The sequence below is a fragment of the Hippopotamus amphibius genome, chromosome 4 (genome assembly GCF_030028045.1).
Source record: "Hippopotamus amphibius kiboko isolate mHipAmp2 chromosome 4, mHipAmp2.hap2, whole genome shotgun sequence".
Classification (NCBI taxonomy): domain Eukaryota; kingdom Metazoa; phylum Chordata; class Mammalia; order Artiodactyla; family Hippopotamidae; genus Hippopotamus; species Hippopotamus amphibius.
In genome coordinates this window covers 56973051-56994723 of record NC_080189.1, presented here as the reverse complement: position 1 = coordinate 56994723, position 21673 = coordinate 56973051, and the positions used below count along the sequence as shown (strand labels likewise).

The window sequence follows — 21673 nt, the reverse complement described above, 5'->3', positions numbered from 1 at the left end:
TGAAAAGATGCTCAACAACACTAATTACTAGAGAAGTGCAAATCAAAACTACGAGGTATCAATTTATACCAGTCAGAATAGCCATCATCAAAAAAATCTGCAAACAATAAATGCCAGAGAGGGTGCAGAGATAAGGGAACCCTCCTACACTGTTGGTGTGGATGTAAACTGGTACAACCACTATGGAAACAGTATGGATGTTCCTTAAAAAACTAAAAATAGAGCTATCATATGATCAAGCAATCCCATTACTGGGCATATATCTGAAGAAAAACATAGTTTGAAAAGATACATGCACCCCAATGTTCACTGCAGCACTATTTACAATAGCCAAGACATGGAAGCAACCTAAATGTCCATCAACAGATGAATGGATAAAGAAGACATGGTACATATATACAATGGAATATTTCTCAACCATAAAAAAGAATGAAATAATGCCAATTGCAGCAACATGGACAGACCTAGAGATTACCACACAAAGTGAAGTCAGATGGAAAAAGACAAATATCATATGGTATCACTTATATGTGGAATCTAAAAAAAAGAAAAAAAAAAGATACAAATGAACCTATTTACAAAACAGAAACAGACTCACAGACTTAGAAAACAAACTTATAGTTACCAAAGGGGAAAGGTTGGGGAGAGGGATAAATTAAGAGTTTGGGATTAACATATACACACTACCATATATAAAGTAGATAATCAACAAGGACCTACTGAATAGCACAGGGAGCTCTACTCAATACTCTGTAAGAACTTACATGGGAAAAGAATCTGATAGAGAATGGATATATGTATATATCCCCATATATATATATATGGGGACTTCCCTGGTGGCGCAGTGGTTAAGAATCTGTCTGCCACTGCAGGAAATACACGTTCGAGCCCTGGTCCAGGAAGATCCCACATGCCATGGAGCAACTAAGCCCATGAGCCACAACTACTGATCCTTCACTCTAGAGCCTGTGAGCCACAACTACGGAAGCCCACGGGCCTAGAGCCTGTGCTCTGCAACAAAGTCCGCACACTGCAATGAAGAGTAGCCCCCACTCGCTGCAACTAGAGAAAGCCCGTGTCCAGCAGCAAAGACCCAACGCAGCCAAAAATAATTAATTAAAAGAATGGATATATGTATATGTATAACTGAATCACTTTGCTGTACATCTGAAACTAACACATATTGTAAATCAACTATACTACTATATAAAATAAAAATTAAATTAAAAAAAATTTTTAATACTCTGCGTTTGATTTTCAGCCTCATGGCTCTGAAAGACAAGGAATTCTTTTAGCCTTCATACAAATCCCTGATTTTCAGCCTATGCCTTGAGCTGAAAATGTAAACATCCAAGCTTGTCTTTCTCTTTAAACTTTCTAGTGCTACAGTCAACTCACCCATTTGAAATTCTCATGTGTTTCACACTATTCCATAGCAGCAACTCTTCAATGGGTATTTTATTCCCAGGAATAATTTGTGATATTTTAGTTAGCTGTCTTGCCACTTCATGTTGTGGTCTGCCAAATTCATATCCCTTATTACAGAGCGGATTTTCCTTGCCCTCAGCTTTTACCAGGACAGATAACCAGTCCCAAACTCGCCCTAATTTTCTTCAAAGTCTGTTGCCTGCAACCACTTCTGGTACTGATTTCTGTATCCATCAGGTTTTCAGCTATAATTAATGATAACAGAACCCAAACCTGGCCCTTTCAAGCATAAAGGAATTTACTGATAGTTTTATTGAGTTTAGAAAGCAAATAGATGATCAAACATCTGTGGGTTTGTGGCTCTAGTCTTTGGGTGGCATGGGATGTTGGCTTGAAGGGGCTCTCACTCCAAAAAACAGGCCTCTGAGAGCCAACCAACCAACACCCACTTCACCCCTGCTACGGATGACATCATACTACGTACAGCTCACAAAGTCTGCCCATTCCTGAACTTCTAGCTTCTGGAAGGCCGCGCATATAAGGTCAGCAGTCTGCTCTGGCAAGAAGCCTAGGCCTAATGGACATAGCTCAGAGTTATATAAACAGCAAAAAAAATTAGCTTTTTTTTTTTTATTTCAGACACTAAGTGGTGATCTCATCATCCTTTGATACTTTCCTAGTCAGTGTTAATAATTCCTAACCTGAAAGCTAGTCATCTATTTTAGGAGTCTGACTGGGAGAACACTTAATGTCAGCACCAACTATTAACTTGCAGGTTTTTTGTTTAACCATATGGAGTTGACTCTACCTTATACTGAAAATTCCATAAAGGGCCAGGTTTTTGTGCATGCTGTTCACTGCTGTAATCTAGAACAGTGCGCCTTGTACTGGTGATCAGTCAATAAATAAATAATAAATATTTGTGAATCATTCTTATTTCTCAACTGAAATTAGAATAATCCTCCTCTGAATAAATAAGGGGAGGAAAAAATCTAATATTTTAGCCTTTAACCTTTTTTTTTTAGATTAGAACAGATATGATTGATTAGGAATCAGTTTTGACTAAAAGCGATGGATATTGGCCATCTACAATAGTTTCAGTAGATATTGGAAGCACTAATTCTTAAATGGACATTTTACATTCCTCTAGTAAATTAATCAATGCTCATAAATATAAAGGAAAAATAAAAATATAAAATGTAAAACACTGGACAAAGGCATTATGTCGTGGAGTTTACTCATTTCCTAGGCAACCTGACATTTTTAGAGAACTGGTATAGGACTCAGCCTCCCACGAAGTTTCCAAGAATCAAACACGTCAACAACAGAAAGCAAAGGAACATTCCAGGATGACAAATACCATCAACCATGTATCTAAAGGGAAATTTTTAGAGGTTTTAGACAGAAAATTGAAAAGAGACATTTTGGCTAGACATTTATGCTTGCCAGATATTTTGTAGGAATCAGCGTCAGTTAAAAAGAATGCTACAGCTTCTTCACAAAAGTAAAAACGCTGATAGCTAAACCACTGATTTTCAAAATATTTTCACCATAACCCAGAGTAAGACATTTTCCATCATGATCTAATCCATATGTGCACATTGCTGAAACTAAAGTTGCACAAAATACCTACTCTTACCAAACGTGATATTTTCTGACACTTTTCTCTTCTACTCTATTTCATGCAAATAATGAAATTCTGACCCATACATGGATTGAAACTCACAAATTGAAAAACACTGGCCAAAAGAGGAATTAAGTACTGAAATATAGAATTGCTTTATATCTAATGCACACATATATTAAAACACAACAAAACACTTTAAACCTACTGCTTTCTCAGAGAATTACAACCCATCTAAGTAGAAGCATGCCCTAGTGTTACAAAAGAGTTATAAAATTCTACAGTTGGTAGAATCTTTTTTGTTGTCTTTGATGCCATTTATTTATTCAATGTCATTTGGGAAACTTTTATACTCTCTAGTAAATACAGATAAGTAGATTCATCATAAAGTCAATCCCACCACAAAGTTATTTGTGTCAATTACCTAATTAGTTCACCTTTCCCAATTCTGAAGGGATTATACAGAATTTTTAAATCATCCCACATGTAAATTACGCAAATAGTTTTTAACCTTTTTTTTTTGGCTGCACCTCGTGGTTTGCTGGATCTTAGTTCTCTGACCAAGGATTGAACCTGGGCCAGGCAGTGAAAGCACCGAGTTCCAACTGCTGGACTGCCAAGGAATTCCCGAGTCTTTAACCTTTTGAGTCAATGTCTTTTCCTTCTAAGGAAACTGTAACAAACTATACAAGTAAAGTCAGGTGACAATATCTGGAGATGGATCAACTGATAAGTAAAACAGTAAATATATTTTACTATAAGTGAGGATGGTGAAAATCTTAACCGTATTTTTAAAGTTTTAGGGAGAGTCTTGGTTGACTGGATATAGATCCAACCTGCACTAGGGCCTCTGATCACCACCTCCTCCTGACAGCTCAGAAACATTTACAGCTGTAACTGGTAGTGCCAGAGAGCCTTGATTTTGAAGGGAATGAGCCAAGAGGCTGATGGTCCAGCACAGCAGAGGTGGGATTGGAATCCTTCCTCTCTGGGGCCCTCTTGTCATCTGATGGAGAGGAGGCCAGAGGCACTGAGGACTCCCTCCTGTATCTTATAATATGATCACTGTACACTGATCCTAAGGGGGAGTTGGGAGAAAGTGGGATTGACAATGCAACCCACCACCACCACCAGAACAAAACCCCTCAGAATAAACCCATGGAGAATAGCGGAATTTCCTCCTTTATCTTTTTCACCTGTGAGTAATAAGCACAGGGCCAGCCTAACTGGAATGGTCACCAACCAAACAGAATGGCATCACCAGACAGTCCATTCTCTACTTAAAATCCATTCTCTCCCATACTCCAAACTGAACTTTCTAAAATGTAACGATAAACAGCAGCATTATTGTGCATTTACTACATGCCAGGCACTGTATCTAAGCACCTTACACCTATCAACATGTTTAATCCCCTCAACTGCCTGAGATTATTTCAATGGCCATGTATTTGACCCCAGCTGAGTCCCAAACCCATGGGCTTACAGCAGTCTACCCTGTCCCCTTAGAGTGTTCTCCCTGACCAACACAGAAATAGAACTAAGAGAACTTCACCTGCAACATTTCTGAAGCCCTCTGTTGTGTTAAACTCAGTTAAGATAGTACATTGAGAAGACACAAATAAATGAAGAGATACACTGTGCTCATGGATTAGAAGAATTAATATTGTTAAAATGCCCATATCACCAAAGCAATCTACAGATTCAATGCAATCCCTATCAAAATTCCAATGGCATTTTTCACAGAAATAGAACAAGCAAGCCTAAAATTTCTATGGAACCACAAAAGACCCCAAAGAGCCAAAGGAATCTTAAGAAAAACTAATCTGGAGGCATCATGTGCTCTGATTGAAAACTATATTACAAAGTTATAGTAATCAAAACAGTATGGTACTGCCATAAAAACAGACACATAGATCAATGGAACCTAACAGAGAGCCTAGAAATACATCCACATATCTATGATCAATTAATTTATGACAAAGGAGCCAGAACATACAATAGGGAAAGGACAGTATCTTCAATAAATGGTATTAGGAAAACTGGGCAGCCACATGCAAAAGAATGAAACTGTACCACTATCTTATACCACACACAAAATTGAACTCAAAGTGGATTAAACACTTGAATATAAGACCTAAAACCATGAAACTCCTAGAAGAAATAGTAAGTTATTTCCTTGACATTTGTCTTGGTCATGATTTTTTTGGATTTGATACCAAAAGCAAAGGCAACAAAGGCAAAAATAAACAAGCTGAACTACAACAAACTAAAAAGCTTCTGCACAGCAAAGGAAACCATCAACAAAATGAAAATACAACCTACCAAATGTGAAAAAATATTTGCAAATTATATTTCTGATAAGGGATTAATATCCAAAATATATCAAGAACTCATACAACTCAATAGCAAAAATGAAAAAATCTGATTAGAAAATGAGCAGAGAATCAGGACATTTTTTCAGAGAAGACATACAGAAGGCCAACAGGTACATGAAAAGATCCTCAATATCACAAATCATCAGGGAAATGCAAATCAAAACCACAACAAGACACCACATCACGCTTGTCAGAATCGCTATTATAAAAAAGACAAGAAATAACAAGGGTTGGTGAGATTGCAGAGAAAAGGGAACACTTGTGCACTGTTGATGAAAATGTAAATAGATGCAGCCAGTATAGAAAACAGTATAAATATTCCTGAAAAAATTTAAAATAGAACTACCCGACTTCCCTGATGGCACAGTGGTGAAGAATCCACCTGCCAATGCAGGGGACACAGATTCGAGCCCTGGTCCAGGAAGATCCCACATGCCATGGAGCAACTAAGCCCATGAGCCGTAACTACTGAGTCTGTGCACCCATGAGCCCATGCTCCTCACCAAAAGCTACAGCAATGAGAAGCCCGTGCACCACAATGGAGAGTAGCCCCCACTCGCCTCAGTTAGAGAAAGCCCGCGTGTAGCAATGAAAACCCAACGCAGCCAATAAAATAAGTTATACATGATAAGAAAATGGACTTCCTACATTGTACAAGATAAATCATCATCTTTTGCAACAAAAGATCCCCCCCCCCCAAAAGAACTACCATATGATCCAGCAATCCCATTTCTGGGTCTATATCCAAAGAAAGCAAAAACACTAATTCGAAAAGATGTAGGCACCCCCATATTCACTGCAGCATTATTTACAATAGCAAAGTTATGGAAACAACCTAAGTGTCCATCCACGGATGAATGGATAAAGAAATTGTAGTATGTATACACAATATTAACAGTCTTATAAAAGAATTAAATCTTGCAATTTGCAGCAATTTAGATGGACCTTGAGGGCATTATGCTAAGTGAAATAAGTCAGAGAAACCAAACTATATAATCTCACTTATGTGGGGAATGTAAAAAAACAAAATAAAAACACAACCTCCTAGATACAGAGAACAGATTGGTAACTACAAGAAGTAGGGATAGAGGGTGGAGGGGGGCTAGATGGATGAAGGGAGTCAAAAGGTACAAACTTCCAGTTATAAAATAAGTCATGGGGATAGGATGTACACACAGTATGGTGACTATAATTAATAACACTGTATTGTATACTTCAAAGTTGTTAAGAGTAAATCTGAAAATTTTTCGTCACAAAAAAAGCTGTAACTATATGTGGTGACAGATGTTAACTGGATTTATTATGATCATTTTGCAATGGATACATATATTGAATTACTATGTTATACACCTGAAACTAATATAATGTTGTATGTCAATTATACCTCAACTTAAAATTTTTTAAAAAAGAAAAAAATTAAACAGGTATCCCATTCTGTTCGGAAACCCTTGCTTTCAATTGCCCTTCTTCAATGAATGATCTCGTCCAATGGGAAGGTTCCCCATAACAGCCATTGTAATTCTAGGTTGTCTTAGTAAGATTCTGCTGTTTATGTAGATATTTACAGCTTCTTGGACCACAGTTCTTAAATATAAATTAGGCAGGTGTGCCAGAAGGTTGTGAGTTCAATTCTTTAAGACTTGAGAACTCTTACTTTAGCTACGCCTTGGGTCTCTCAAAGCTAAACTGTGTGGTGTTTTACAGTGCACCTTGTTACATGGAAAACTTCTTCAGGTTGGCTGATGACCTAGTGTCAATCCAACCCCATTTGGTGACCAACTTACTCTAGCACAGGAGTCTAGGTAACCAGAGCTCTAACAGCTTTGCCCACCAATTTTGCCGCAGTGGCTTCTGAGATTTCCATTAACAATAGATTTTTTTTTTTCTGAGAAGATTGCTTTATACTGGTGGACGCTCTAATAGCTTTAAATATCTCAAATTGTGCCTACTTAAGATTTTGGTTTGGGAATTCCCTGGTGGCGCAGTGGTTAAGAGTCCACCTGCCAATGCAGACGATGCGGGTTTGATCCCTGCTCTGGAAGATCCCACATGCTGCAGAGCAGTTAAGCCCGAGCACCACAGCTAATGAGCCCGAGTGCCACGGCTACTGAACCCAAGTGACACAACTACTGAAGCCCACACAGCTAGAGCCTGTGCTCTGCAACAGGAGGAGCCACTGCAATGAGAGGCCCACGCACCGCAAGGAAGAGTAGCCCCCCGCTTACCGCTTTCTCCACTAAACGCAACTAAAGAAAGCCCGAGAGCAGCAACCTAGGCCCAACACAGCCAAAAATAAATAAATTAAAAAAAAAAAAAGATTTTGGAGCACGGTTGGTGAAAAGAGCCCAATATTTCTTGTCTTAATTTACTTCCCCAAGTCCCACAACAGTTTATGCTTTGAACTTACCCTGAGGCTTTGTGAGTCTCCTAACAGCTGCCATCTTACTTCCTTTAGACTGACGGTACTCATTATTTTCCCTTGTTGAAACAATCCTAATTCAACCAGACTTACTGTTTCTGGCTGCCTCTGCAGTTTCTGAGACCTGTCAGGACCTCCCCAGGGCGCTTACCTTGTAGATGAAGTCAGCCACAAATCCAAACACTGTCGCCCATTAGGTCTGGATCTTCTCACACCCCAATTTTCCACCTGGAAGGATCCGGACAAACTCAAGGGGCTTACAAGGCAAAATAAGGGGGTCCTGGAGAGTGGCAAAGAGGCATCAAACCCAAATGGCTCCGAAGCTACCTTCACCTGAGTCCCGGAGCCTCCTGGCCTCTCCAGCAGCCGTCTTCAGGATGCATCTCCTCACCAAACTGTCAAATGACAAAACTAAAACAACTTAGTAATGAGTTTGATATCCCTTAGTCAAGGGAAAACTATCCATGCATTGGGGGAGTGCAGGATCCCCCAGCAGTGCAACCCTCTCCCGGAATGCTGAGCAGCAGTGAGGCCCACCCAGCCTTAAGAGGCAACGTGGAAACAGCCTGATTGGCCAGGAGGTGAGGATTTCTTTAGGAGGCGAGCAGGTCCTGTTCTCTAGGGTCAGCTAAACAAGCCACAGCTGAGCTGGAGGACTGTGACTGGTGTAAGTCAGTTTCTTTGACAGGTGAGGAATTACCATTACCAGGGCTAATTAGCATAGACAGGCCTTTGATGATCTTCGTAAATTGCCCCAAAGCAGGATGCTAGCAGATGTCTCCCTCTCTGTAGTAACTGAAGACTTTATCAGCTGAATTTTATATACTAAGAGAAAACTAGTCTGAGCAGTGGTTCTCATTTCTGGCTGCACATCAGAATCACCTCTGGAACCTTAAACATTTTTTTTGTATTTTTAAGTTTTACTAGATTCTTTGGAAACTAACAAGTCCCAGTCTTACTCCCACAGATACTGATTTACTTAATTGCTTGTGTGAACTTCCCAGCAGCGTTTTTGTTTTTGTCTTGTATTTTCTTTTTGTTTTTTGTTTTTAAAGCACCAGAGGTGATTCCAATGTGTTTGTGGTTCACTGGTATAGAGGTGGGGGAGGGCAGTGGAATCTAAAAACATGTTCAAAATCCATATGATTAATTATTAAAATATAAAATGAGGATAATCAAGTGAGATATTTGTGAACCTGCTGGATACAAAGCACTGGCAAGTGTTCATGGAGAAGAATGAATAGAAAATGAATTTTCCTTCAGCACAAGATTACAGTTTTGGCCTTTTTAAGTTCAGAACCTCTTAGTCCTGTTAATAAAAGCCACAACCATGAAGACAACCAAGTATGGTGGTGCAGGATATGCCCTGACCGACGGTCCTGGGTGAGTGGAGAATGGACTCCGGCCCTTGGTCTCTCCCTGAGCCCTGAAGTGGCCGCCATAGTGAAACCCTCACCAGCCCTGACACGAGGCCTGAGTCACAAAGCTCCCCACTTCCTCCCTCTTCCAATTTAGGGCACTGTAAGGACAAACAGGAATTTAAAATAAAAAGTTTAATTCCCCCTGTTGAAAATAAGGCAAGAGATAGGCCTTTTTGTCAGAATACTTAGAAAACTCGTATTTTCTGTCTTTGAAATGTGTCTTTTTAGCAACTAAACAAGACTGTCAGTTTTACAACCTAGTAATGCTTTTTTCAAGGACCTGGGAGCCAACTCTTTGAAATGTAACTGTCAGGAGATAGCACCCCTATCCTCCAGTTTCTGTGAGAGGATAAAAGCCAAACTTCAGTGCTCCAAATTGTTAAAGTACCTCCTGTCTTAAAGACATGTTTGTCCTTCTGCTCCCCCCCCCCATAAAGTCAATTAGCTAACATAGGTGGTCACCCCAATCACCAGGTAAATTTAGAAAGAACTGTATGTGACTAATGGTGCTGTCAAGTTCTCTTAAATGAGGACTAGTTACTGTTTATCTTGAGAACATGTATGTAATGAAGGTACCTGCCTTGCTGTATGAAAGGCTGAGGTTCCTTTCTGTCTTTGCAACCTCAGCCAATTGTCTATGATGAGCAGCACATTCTGATTTAATCCTCAGTCAATAATAAAAGTGTTTTCTTTCTCTACCACCCGAGTTGAAAGAAGTTTTTTCAAATTCCCCAATAGCACCCTCACTCTCTATTCTGAACTTACTGTCTTTTTAACTCACACCTTCCCTATCCACAGGGAGAAGTATTGAAGGTATAGAGGGTGTTTTGTTATAAACTTGCTCCCTTCTACCCAGCTTCTGCTAAACAGGTGGAATATAGGAGTAATTCCAAATAGTGATGATGTTACAAGAAGTTGAGGTTATGATTGTAGCTTTTGTTTGCAATTGAGTTCATGCCAGTCTGTCATGTTGAATAAGAAATACTAGCTAACAATTCCCACTTCTTTAACAGAAAGGAGAAAAAGAATTGTTTGGTTTTTAATTTTATATACATATTTTGACAGTTAGAAATTAGTTTTTTATAATACACCTATTCATCTTTCCCTTTGTGATATCCTTCATTACTTTTCAACTAAAAAAATTTGTCAAAGTAATACATGTACATAGTTTTTTAAAAAAGAAGACTAAGTAATTCTAAATAGCTTGTAATGAAAAACAGCAGTTCCTTGCTTTATCCTTCAGTGTCCCAGTAACTATATTGGTCAGGATTTGATTAATGAAACAGAGCCACTAGGAATAATATAGAATAAAGAATCTATTATAGAGATTTTACCTTACATAACTGTGGGAGCCTGTTGAACAGTCTGTGTAAGGCTTTTGCTTCTGTGTCCAGGCTGGGACCTAAAATCAGCAGGGCAGGCAGTCTGGAAGCAAAGATGGATTTGAAGTGGAGGAGAGCAAGGACAAACCTGAACCTACATCAGTCTCTCACCCCTTTGGCGACAAGGCTGGGAACATAGTCGGGGGCCACATAAGCGCAGGCCTTCCATCACAGGAGAAAAGGTATGGATCTACCCTGTGAGTAACAGGAGCCATTGGTACTTGTTAAGGAGGAAAACTAAATTTCAAACTTTATTTTAAAAGATATTACACAAGTATCTACCAATTTATAAACAAATGGTCAGTACATACACTGGTTTTTAATTATTTCCTCATTTTAATAAATACTTTACACATTAAGTGTTCATTTTATCAATCAGCCATTCTTTGAGTTTCCCAACATCTATTACATAGTGAGGATGAATTTGTCACTCCAAACTATGAGTACTACAACACTGGTGTCTTCTATTTACACCATTTTGGGGTAGAAAGCCCAATTTAATTGTTTAAATGAAATAAATGCATGAAATAAATCCAAGGTAAATATATTGTGAAAAATACATTTTAATCCAAAAGTTTTAATATTAGCATTTAGTTATTTACAATGGTATTTACAATCAATTTTACTATAACTTTTGTGAAGAGAGAGATAACTACGTATATAGAGCTATAGCTATAACATACAACCATAACTTCATTACAACATACAAACATAACTTCATCACAACATACGAACATTAACTATGTAGAAAAATAACAGTTAAAACTGCTACAATTCAAAATCATTATAATTAATTAGATTCTGATGAATTTTCCTGGGGTTGAGAAATAATGGTCAAGTCAGAACACGGGAGGAGGCAAGTGTACGCAAACCCCACTTCTTCCCACTTTTAAGTTCTTGCTCCCTTACTTAGCTGACCTACTCTTGAAGGAAAACCTATCCGTGAAGTCTGAATGGAATTCTTATACCTGGCCTTCTAAGTCCAAGACATTGTTTTAGGCCTGTTATTATGGGTCCACAGCAGATGGTTTGAACTTTGGAGTGGACTTTTTTTTAGATATCAATGTTAATGACCTATTAATCATTTATGTGACTGCCCAATGTTCGTTCTAATGGTGGTCAAGAAACTACTGCTCAGGGATGCCTGAACAGCACATTTCCTGTGTGTTTTTAGTGAAGTTGACTATGTGCACTATAAACTTAATGTTTTGATTAAGCCTCGCTCTGACTGAGAAGGTGAAGCAGTGAAGAGCAGCTCTATTAAGATCAACTAAATGATTCTGAATCCCTGCTTACTATAGAAGAATTAGTGAAAGTTTTAAAAGGCCTAGGCTAATAAAATCATCCACCAATCACTTTCCTTAAGGTTAAGGCAGCCAACAGTCAGTAACAGCACCTTCTAGATGATAAAATAAAGCTTTTTTTAACTTGGTGACAGTTACTGTTGATCACGGCTACATTTTATTTGATTCAGCCCTTTGTTAGAAATTCAAACCTTAATTAATATTTTGTAGGAAAATACAATCCATTTTATGAGTTTCTAGAAATAAATGATGGAGGAAAATAGATACTACCTGTTCCTAATGATCTCCCTGGAAATTACAGTCTTTGTCTGGGAGGATACACACACTAAATGTGTATGTAATACTTAAGTTCAAAAGATATTTAATAAAAAAAATGTATATATATATTTTTATATTTCATTTATTTTTCTTTTCTTTTCTATTTCTTTTAATTTTCTAAGTGACTAGTAATAAACAAACTAATGATTACTGGGCAGTAGGGAAAAAACTTTTTAGTCACTTTCCCATCCAAGAACTTCATTAAAGAAACACGTGGCATGTCTTATGGTAATACATATACAAGACAACTGGAAATCGATGTTCATTTTTAAACTACAAATGGTTGGCAACTGTTTCCTTAATAGTTATTGCAGGAGTAGGTCCAACATGAGTCCATATATAGCCCTTCTCTGGTCTGGTGGGAACTGTGGGAAATGGTGATGAACGTGACTTGAAATATTCAGAAGGTGCATGACAAACAAATTCCAAGTATTCCATCTTCCTTGGAAGATCCTCCTCTGGTCCTAGAAGGCAGCCAATGTTCACATTTTTGAGGGTATATATCATTTTCATAAAATGTTAAACTTCCTAGAAACTAGGAGAAACTGTTCTGGTGGTAACTTGACATTAGCCCTTGAAATATATATTATTTTGAAGTTACCTTCCATCACTATTTTCTGCTTTAACTGCTTAAGGAATACAGTATTCTCTCCAAAATATAACTCAATATAGAAAGGATTCTAAAAATAATATTTAAAAAAATAAAAATAATATTTAGCCTTATATAGTGTTTATTATGTTTATACTGTTCTAAGTACTTGATATATATATCAATACTCTGAATCCTCACAACAACCCTCTGAGTTAGGCACTATTATTATTCCTATTTTACATGAGGAAATGAGGCAAGAGAGATCAAGGAACCTGCCTGAGATCAAATATCTAGTAAGTGGCTGTCCTGTGAACCCAGAGTCTAGTTCCTGAGTCTGTGCTCTGAACCTTTATGCTATGCTGTCTCCTTTAGAATCTGAGGATTAGGAAGAGGAGGTGAAACAGAGTCCTTGAGGTGATTCAGTCATATTACTGCCTCTGCTGACAATCCTGTTCTGATAGAACAGGTAAATGAAAGTTCACTCTTCTATGTACAAGCAGAAGACAAACTGCTTGGTCATGTATCAAACTTGACATGCAGGTGAGAATAATAGTGGTACTTTTATCTGTCCTTGAGTTCTCTCTGAAAAAAACCTTTTGTATGTTTTCTCTTAGAATGCAAAAGTAATGTATGCCTATCGCAGAAAGGTTGAAGAGTTTGGGGTAATTTTAAAACTCTAAACACTTTCAAAATTCTATTTATCAACAACTTCTTCTTGTGAGTCTATATCAAGAAGCAATTCTTTAGTCAGCTTTGAAATTAATGAGTACAGTTGCTGCCATTTCAACTACCAATAATGATATAAAAGGTTACAAAAGGTCTAGGATGATGTGTATGACATTTAGGACACATTGAGAATTTGTAAGATTTTAGACATAAACATGATAGTTCCTCTAGAAATTATTTTTGAATAAAATTTTATATGTTACCTAAATAATCTAGTTGTTGAGCAATAAATTCTTTTAATAGAGTTTAACCCTGGGTCACTCAGAAATATCTTATCCACACAGGTTTTTAGTAGGTGCATATTGCCCCATAACTCAAAATAACTGACAGCCCTCACACCCCAGCTTTATAAAGTGTATTTCATATTTTCTATAAAATTCTCTACTTTTTTATAATTATGCTTCTTTGTTATGGACTGAATTGTAACCCCCCAAAGTCATATGTTGAAGTCCTAATTCCTAATGTGATAACATCTGGAGATAGGACCTTTAGGGAGGTAACTAAGGTTAAATGAAGCCATAACGGTGGGGCTCTAATCCAATAGGATTGGTGTCCTTATAAGAAGAGGAAGAGATGCCAGGAGTACACACACACAGAGGAAAGCCCATGTGAGGATACAACCAAAAGGTGGCTGTCTACAAGCCAGGAAGAGAGCTCTCACCAGAAATTGACCCTGACAGCACCTTGATCTTGGACTTCCAGTCTCCAGAACGGTGAGAAAATAAATTTCTGCTGTTTAGCCCATTCAGTTTACGGTATTTTGTCATGGCAGCTCAAGCAGATGAATATACTTTTGCATAATAATGGAAAATTAACTGGGTTCAAGAACTTGTCTGTACCTGTCAAACTCACCTATGATGTAGGATGCAGGATCAAATTGGTCCCTGGGGCTAGACAGAGTGGGAATGAGCCACGTCAGTGCTGCACTCTTCTCACAATACTGGTCCTGGATAAAACCCCTGATCTGAGCATAGTAGGGTTTTCCATCTTGTTCATCAATTACAGAAACAACATCTCCAATTTGGTAATAGACTCCCTGGTGGAAGTAGAAGATAACCCCATATTTAAAATAAAAATAGAACAACACTACAGCTGTGAACTGAAACTTCCTTATTATGAAAGCAACAATTTTCAAAGTGCCAATAAAAGGTCTTCAAGATGGTCTAATGTATCAGGGTTTATATGGTTGATGCCAATCCTAAAGTTGTTTCATTTTTGAATGAAAAAAGTTTCTTTCTCTCTCTCACACACACAGTGACTTGCAGCTGGAGAAAACATTTTTTTATAAAAATAATTTTATATCACAACAGTACTATCCCTACTGTTTTCGCCAGAGCCACTGAGCTGTACAAAGGTTAAGTGACTTTCTGAAAAGCCACATAAGGCGGAGCTGCAGCTGAGGCTCCTACACCAGCTCAGTGGTCTATCTCTGTACAGACTTGAAAAGCAGTGCTTTTATCAAAACAGCTGGGACTCTCTCTCCTTCACCATGGACTTCCAGGAGGGGCCAATCCCCACTATGGCCCTTACTCCTCTCACTTCTGCTTAAAGGCATTTTCAAATCTCTATGCCTACTCTCACCTCTACTATCCAAATCTCACCTCTACCTTCTCAGCTTTCAATACTGTCACACTGACTAGGATGGCTCACTGTAATGGCTTCACACCATAAGTTTACATTTTAAAAACAATTCCCGTAATCTACATTAAAAAATACGTTAAGATCCTCATATTTCAATAGGCAACTTCCTCTCCCAACTCAACTCTGGATGAGATGTTTTCTAATAGCCACCTATGGGAGAAAATAGCTTAGAAAGGAACAAAAAACACAATCACACCTTATACAGAGTAGCAGAGACCTTTAGATTAACTCAACATTTTAGGAGCACATTATACAATAGACTCAAATCTTCCTTCAGTGACTACAGATGCTCACCTTGTAGAAGATTGATTCTGCAGTGATTATGGTGGAAACTGACTCAGGAGCTTTGATGGGCTATGAAAAAACAAAAGTAAAAATATTAGCATATTCATAGAGTGTGTGTGTGGTGTGTGTGTGTGTGGCATGTGTATGTGTGCACGTGTGTGCGTGCACGTGTGTGTGTGTGTAGTGTGTATAGGCATTTTTCCAGCCATATATGACAGTTTTATAATTTTAGAAAAACTAAAGTTGTTTGGTGACGAGAACTGTAGTTTAAAGAAAAAAAGATTTCCTGAATGTTGTGGCAAAGCATGGTCTGAATATGTCTGCTACCTTTAGCTTAAAAACTGCTAAGAATCAAAGGACAAACTCCTGATTATGTGGCTGAGATCTAAGAGCAGCCCTTTCAGAGTTTTATTACACATTAACATTCTAATTATAAAAATATCTGGCTCTAATGGCCTGAGCAGCACAGAAGTGGAAATAATAATAATAATAATAATAATAATAATAATAAACGTGTCTCCTCAAACATATTTTCTGTCTCAACTTAACTATGGAACCACCTATGATAATATCAAACAGAACAAATTTTCTAGCAAGCCTGAACCAAGGCCAAAGGAAACTTTCTTTGGAATTGTTAGTAATTTGCCACAACTCAACCATCACTGAAATTCCTTCTTAAGCTGTAATACACACTTCTATGCCACAACACAGTAACTAGGCCTTCCCAAATATGTCTTGGTATCATCCTTGAAGAAAGGGGTTGCTAGAGAAATTGACATTACAAAATACTTGGAGAAAATATATTCCACCACACTTTAGAGGAAAACGTGTTTAAACGGTTTCAGTGTATACAATCAAATATTTACATGTTTTGTCTAGTTAATAAACACCTCATTTTAGAAAACTAAATTATAAAAATCTTAAATAAATTAGGGGCAAATATTCTCAACAAGAAAAAGAATCCACAATCTGCACAAGAATATAATGAAAGATCTCTTTCAGTTTTTTAAGTGAATACACCCAACTTCAAAAATGCCCCTACTGGTAAGTGAAGCATTCCTGTTCTGAAAGCAGAGTACCTAATGAGGTTTTAAAAAAAAGATAGTATATAATGTATTGCCCGTTGTGTTTGACCACTGTCCCTTGTATTTCAAAAACAATAAGAATTTACTGCAACAAAAGTAGGCTTTCAACTATCCCAGTTCAAAGGTCTTCGAACCATCTATTTTCTCATAGCAGAAGAAAGAAGACTTAGTTAAAATTTTTGATTCACATTCATCACGTTGATCATTATAAATCAATAACAAACATTTTCTGAGGCCAAAATAACAAACAAATATGGAAATGAATGCGTTCCAGGTATTATTACTTAGAGCTTTAAGAAAGGGAAAAAAAAAAAGTTTTCCCAGTATACCTGGCCACACCAAGAACTATAACCCCATCTCATCCTTTGCATAGAGGACCCAATAAAATGTGCTTGAGGTTTAGGTCTCTTTTAGAATCATATTCCATATTTCCCAGAGAAAGAAATAAAAGCTAAAAAATGAGAGAGAGAGAAAGGGTATTATTAACTTTATAAACAGTAAGCCTCCTACAACACAGCTCACTCCCCTCTAGAAAGTCCGGACCAATCCCCAGAACACTACAAAAGAGCTGCCAAGTTCAATGCTGAGAGATGAAGGCGGTGGCAGGACACATTACACATACAATGCCATTACAGTACAAGACACTGTCCACAATCATCTTACATTTTTTAATTTAAAAATATGTCTTCTCCCTTTTCCTTTAGTGGAAACTTTCTTTTCAGCAGCTGGAGCAGATTTGTATTTAGTGTTTCTGAGCCGAGCAGACCTCCTGTGAATTTCCTGCTTACTCTGTTACATAAACAATTAAAGAACAAAAAAAGAGAAAGAAATAAAAAGCGTAGAAAGGTTGCTGACGCGATACAACCATCTTACAAGGATGCCTGAGTATGCACTTTAGACGAACATTTAAAAATTAAGTAAGAGCGCACCTTTTCTTTTTATGCTGGGTAATCATACGAACTGGCCTAATTCAAACAAGGCAAGCACCTCCAAAGAGGTGTGAGGAACTTGTAACAGGGCAAGGGGGCGGCAACAGGAGTCAGTCTAGGCCAGGGCAAGAACTATTCTTCGGTTGTGCTTATAACATAACAGAAAAATCCTTAAAAACTCAACTCTCCGACGCCAGAGAACGGGTTTGGTATGCCACCTCCTGCAATGGAATGCTTATGCTGCCACTGAAAATGAGGACATGATAATCTTAATAACATGACATTATGACAAAATAAACTTTATTAACAGGGGAAAAGGTCCAATAGCATGACCCTGTTGACATCTCTGTGTATACGTGTGTGTGCTGAGATGTCTGGTTGCTATCCAAAACATTACAATCGGGGGATTTCTGAGGGGTTTTCACTTTTCTTGCTTCTCTAGACCTTCAGTTTCTCATTGGAAAAGGTGCTAACAATAGGCCAAACCAAAGACAATGTTTTCGTTGGGGAGGGGAGGGGAGGGGAGGGGAGGGGAGGGGAGGGGAGGGGAGGGGAGGGGAGGGGAGGGGAGGGGAGGGGAGGGGAGGGGAGGGGAGGGGAGGGGAGGGGAGGGGAGGGGAGGGGAGGGGAGGGGAGGGGAGGGGAGGGGAGGGGAGGGGAGGGGAGGGGAGGGGAGGGGAGGGGAGGGGAGGGGAGGGGAGGGGAGGGGAGGGGAGGGGGCGGCCCCGCCCAGCAGGGGCACGGCCATCCCGGGAGGCCCCCGCCCGCCTCCTCCGCGCCCACCCGGCCTCCGCCCGCCACTCGCCCGGTCGACCTCCGCCGGCGGGAGGGGCCGGAGGAGCTCACCTGCTTGCCGCCCCCGCCCCCGTTGCTCTGCGGAGGGGCGGCCGAGGTGCTGGCGAAGGTCGCCGCGCCGAAGCCGCCGCCGCCGCCGCCGCTGCCCCCCGTCCCGCCGGCCGCCCCCGAGCCGGAGCCCCCGCCGCCCGCGCCGCCCCGGCCCGTGCAGTGGTGGCAGAGGATCTCCCCCTGCGGGCCCTTCTTCCACATGGAGGACGACGTGGTCTTGCAGACGCTGCAGGTGGGCTTCAGGCCCAGTGGCATCGTGGCCGGCTCAGGCGGCCCCCGCGGGCGCAGCGACACGGGAATGGCGACCGCCGGCCTCGGCGGGCCGCTGGCCGGCCCGCCACTCCCAAAGACAGAAAGAGCGGCGCGGGCGCGGCGCCGAACTGTTCGCGCCGGGACCAAGCCGCGGCCGCTGCCCCCTGGAGGCAGGAAGCCGGTTCCGCTCGCTCGGCGGCCCGCACCAGCCCCGACGGCCCGAGGTACCGGGAGGCGGCGCCGGGGCGGGGCCTGGCCTGGCAGGAAAGCCGAGCCGCTGCCTGAGGCGGCTTCCGGCGATGGGCGGGGCCCGCGCTCTGGCCGGCTGGCCTGACCGGAAGTGCCCCGCCCGGAATTACTGGGACCTCTGGGGGTGCTCGAACTTTTCCGCCTTACTTCTAAGATTGGCTAATGAAATATAGCACGCCCAATGGAATCTAAATTTCAGAGAAGCAACAAGTAACTTTTTAATATGAGTGTATCCCATGCAATATTCGTTGTGTATCTGAATTCAAATTTAACTGGCAGCCTGTATTTTTTGTTTGCTAAATCTGGCACTCCTACTTAGGACCCCTTTACACTCTTTAAAATTATAATTTAGACCCCCAGATACGTTTGCTTGTAAGGGTTATATCCATGGACTTTTGTGTATTAGGAATTGAAACATATTTTAAAGCCTAAGATGCCACGCATACGTTCACTGGCCCTTGAGTGACGGTGTCATCTTAAGTCTTGTAGCCTCTGAACAGAGAGTGTTGGTTTGGTATTGTTGGAGAACCGATTTGGCCCCAAGAACCCCCAGAAAGGGTCTTGGAAACTGCGTGGACCATACTCGAAGACAGCTGGCTGAGGGCAAGGGCCTCGTGAGCATCCAGCCTCCTCTTTAACGTCGCTGGTCAGTACAGGCTTCGCCAGAGAAACGAGTCTCCCCTCAGCTTCCCTTAGAGGAGAGGTGGTTGCATACCTGTCTTCACAATCCGGGTTTTCCAGACTTGATGTTCCTGGACAGATCTTGATGACTATGTTGATGGAGTGCTGGGGGAAGAGGAACAAGAAAACTATTGAACGCCTTATGATGTCGTGAAACCACATGTAGAGCTTATGCCAATTATGGAACAAGATATTCCTATTTTACTGTTAACTGACGATCCACAGAGGAATGGTGATTTGGCCCGGATGCCTACATGGCCATCGGTCTTGGAAGCACATCTGGACAGGCCTTCGAAGCAGCCCTGGGTACTGAGTTGTGGCTCTGTCATCCTGACTGAGTCCAGGGTTCCCCAATAGTAAAACAAAATATTAATTACTTTCCAGACCATTATGGGGTTTAAGACCAATTGTGAAAGTGATTGAGGAGAATAGGTACACATGTAGTCTTCTCCTTGTAGAACAATGCACTCTGTGAGGGGTGTCTAGGTACTAAATTCCATGCTCCCTAATGTATCTCTCCCTCTAGTACACCTATCTTTGCACCTCATCTCCAAAGTACTGCCTGTCATTTACTGAGAACTTTGGCCCCTGGCTCACCAGCTTCCTCTCCACCAGAGGACACCATCCTGGGTCGGGTCCATATCCACATGTATAACCACTCAACGCCCTCTTTTCTCCATTCCTCCTCATCCCAGCATCTCCAGTTCGTGTCCTTGTCAGCTCCCATAACTCCTGATCACACTCTCTACCCTTCTGAGATCATCAGGAAGAACTACATGTTTTTCCTGGTTAAAAAAAAAATTACAACCTTTTAAAATTAAGTATAATACACATTTTGTAAAGTATCCACTGCATCTGTGTATAGCTTGATTATCACAAAGTCACCGCACTCAGGCAACCAAATCAAGAAATGGAACATTACTACCACAAAAGCCCCTCACTTGCTCTTTATCCAGAGATATTTTTTACCACTATACTGATTTCTAACACTGTAGATTTTGTAGATTCCCTTTGTCAGGATAAGGAAGGTTCCTTCTATTCTTATTTTCATCATGAATATAAAATTTTGTCAAATAATTTTCTGCATGGGACATTCATAATGCTTTTCCTTCTTTATCTGTTAATGTGTGGATTACACGGATAGATTTCTGAATGTTAACATTGCCACTTCTGGAATGAATCCAACTTGGTCATCATATACTATTCTTTTCACATACTGTTGGATTTGCTTTACTAATATTTTAAGATTTTTGTGTCTATGTTCATGAGTGAGATAGGCTTATAATTTTCCTTTCTTGTAATATCTTTGTCAGGCTTTTGCATCAAGGTCATGTCAGCCAAAGTTAGGACTTTGGATTTTATTCTGAGTAAGGTAGGAAACCATTCAAAGCTCTTCTTCTTGCTGATATGAAAAGATCTCAAATATAATTAGGAGGGAAAAAAGCAATTTATAGAACAGTGTATAGAACAGGATCATTGTGTGTAAATTAAAAATCTATGTGTGTGTGGCATGTCCTTTTTTTAGTTATTTACACAAAAAACTTGACAAGTGATGCTAACAGAGGTGGTAAGGGAGGGAGGCTTTCACTCTTCTTTTTGCACCCTTTTTTAATCATTTAAAATATTTTTTACCACATTATGTGTTGCTATTAAAAACTAAAAAGAAGAGAAAATATCAAATGGAAAATAAGGAAATAGGTGGTTTCTTGGTCCTAAAAATCCTCTCCCAGCAGGAGATCATGGGGCACAGTGGACAGTACCTAGTTCAAGGACTGGCAAGCAGACCTTCTCTCTGCAGCTCAGTCCCTTGTCTGTAAATAGTCAGTTGCATGAAGGTTTGATCAATTATCATGCGTGGCACACAGTTCTCAGTCAATATATGGGGCTTCTCCTCCAAGCAGCAAAGCTATAGTATCACAAAACTCCCGTGCAGATGTAGTGGAGTGTTAATAGAATAGAGCAGTGTGCTGTAAGGATAAATAGGACTACGAGGCAGAGACAGTGACTGGGACAGAGGACAAAGGCGTCAAGTTGGGAGGTGAGAGAAATGCATAGGAGAAAAGGATTCAAGGAGGCGCTGTCAGCGAAGACTCTGACCCAATCCCCTGCTCCCTCC

General features: G+C 40.1%; 1 protein-coding gene across 1 annotated transcript; it reads right to left on the bottom strand.

Annotated features, from left to right (window-relative positions):
• Positions 1 to 10934: 10934 nt before the first annotated feature.
• Positions 10935 to 18868, bottom strand: GATAD1 (GATA zinc finger domain containing 1). The gene is made up of 5 exons (XM_057730979.1): positions 18376 to 18868; positions 17264 to 17389; positions 15525 to 15584; positions 14442 to 14625; positions 10935 to 12735 (listed from the first exon to the last, which is right to left on the bottom strand). The coding sequence occupies exons 1-5, from the start codon at positions 18628 to 18630 to the stop codon at positions 12545 to 12547; spliced, it is 816 nt and encodes a 271-aa protein (XP_057586962.1). The 5' UTR covers positions 18631 to 18868; the 3' UTR covers positions 10935 to 12544.
• Between the last annotated feature and the right edge of the window lie 2805 nt (positions 18869 to 21673).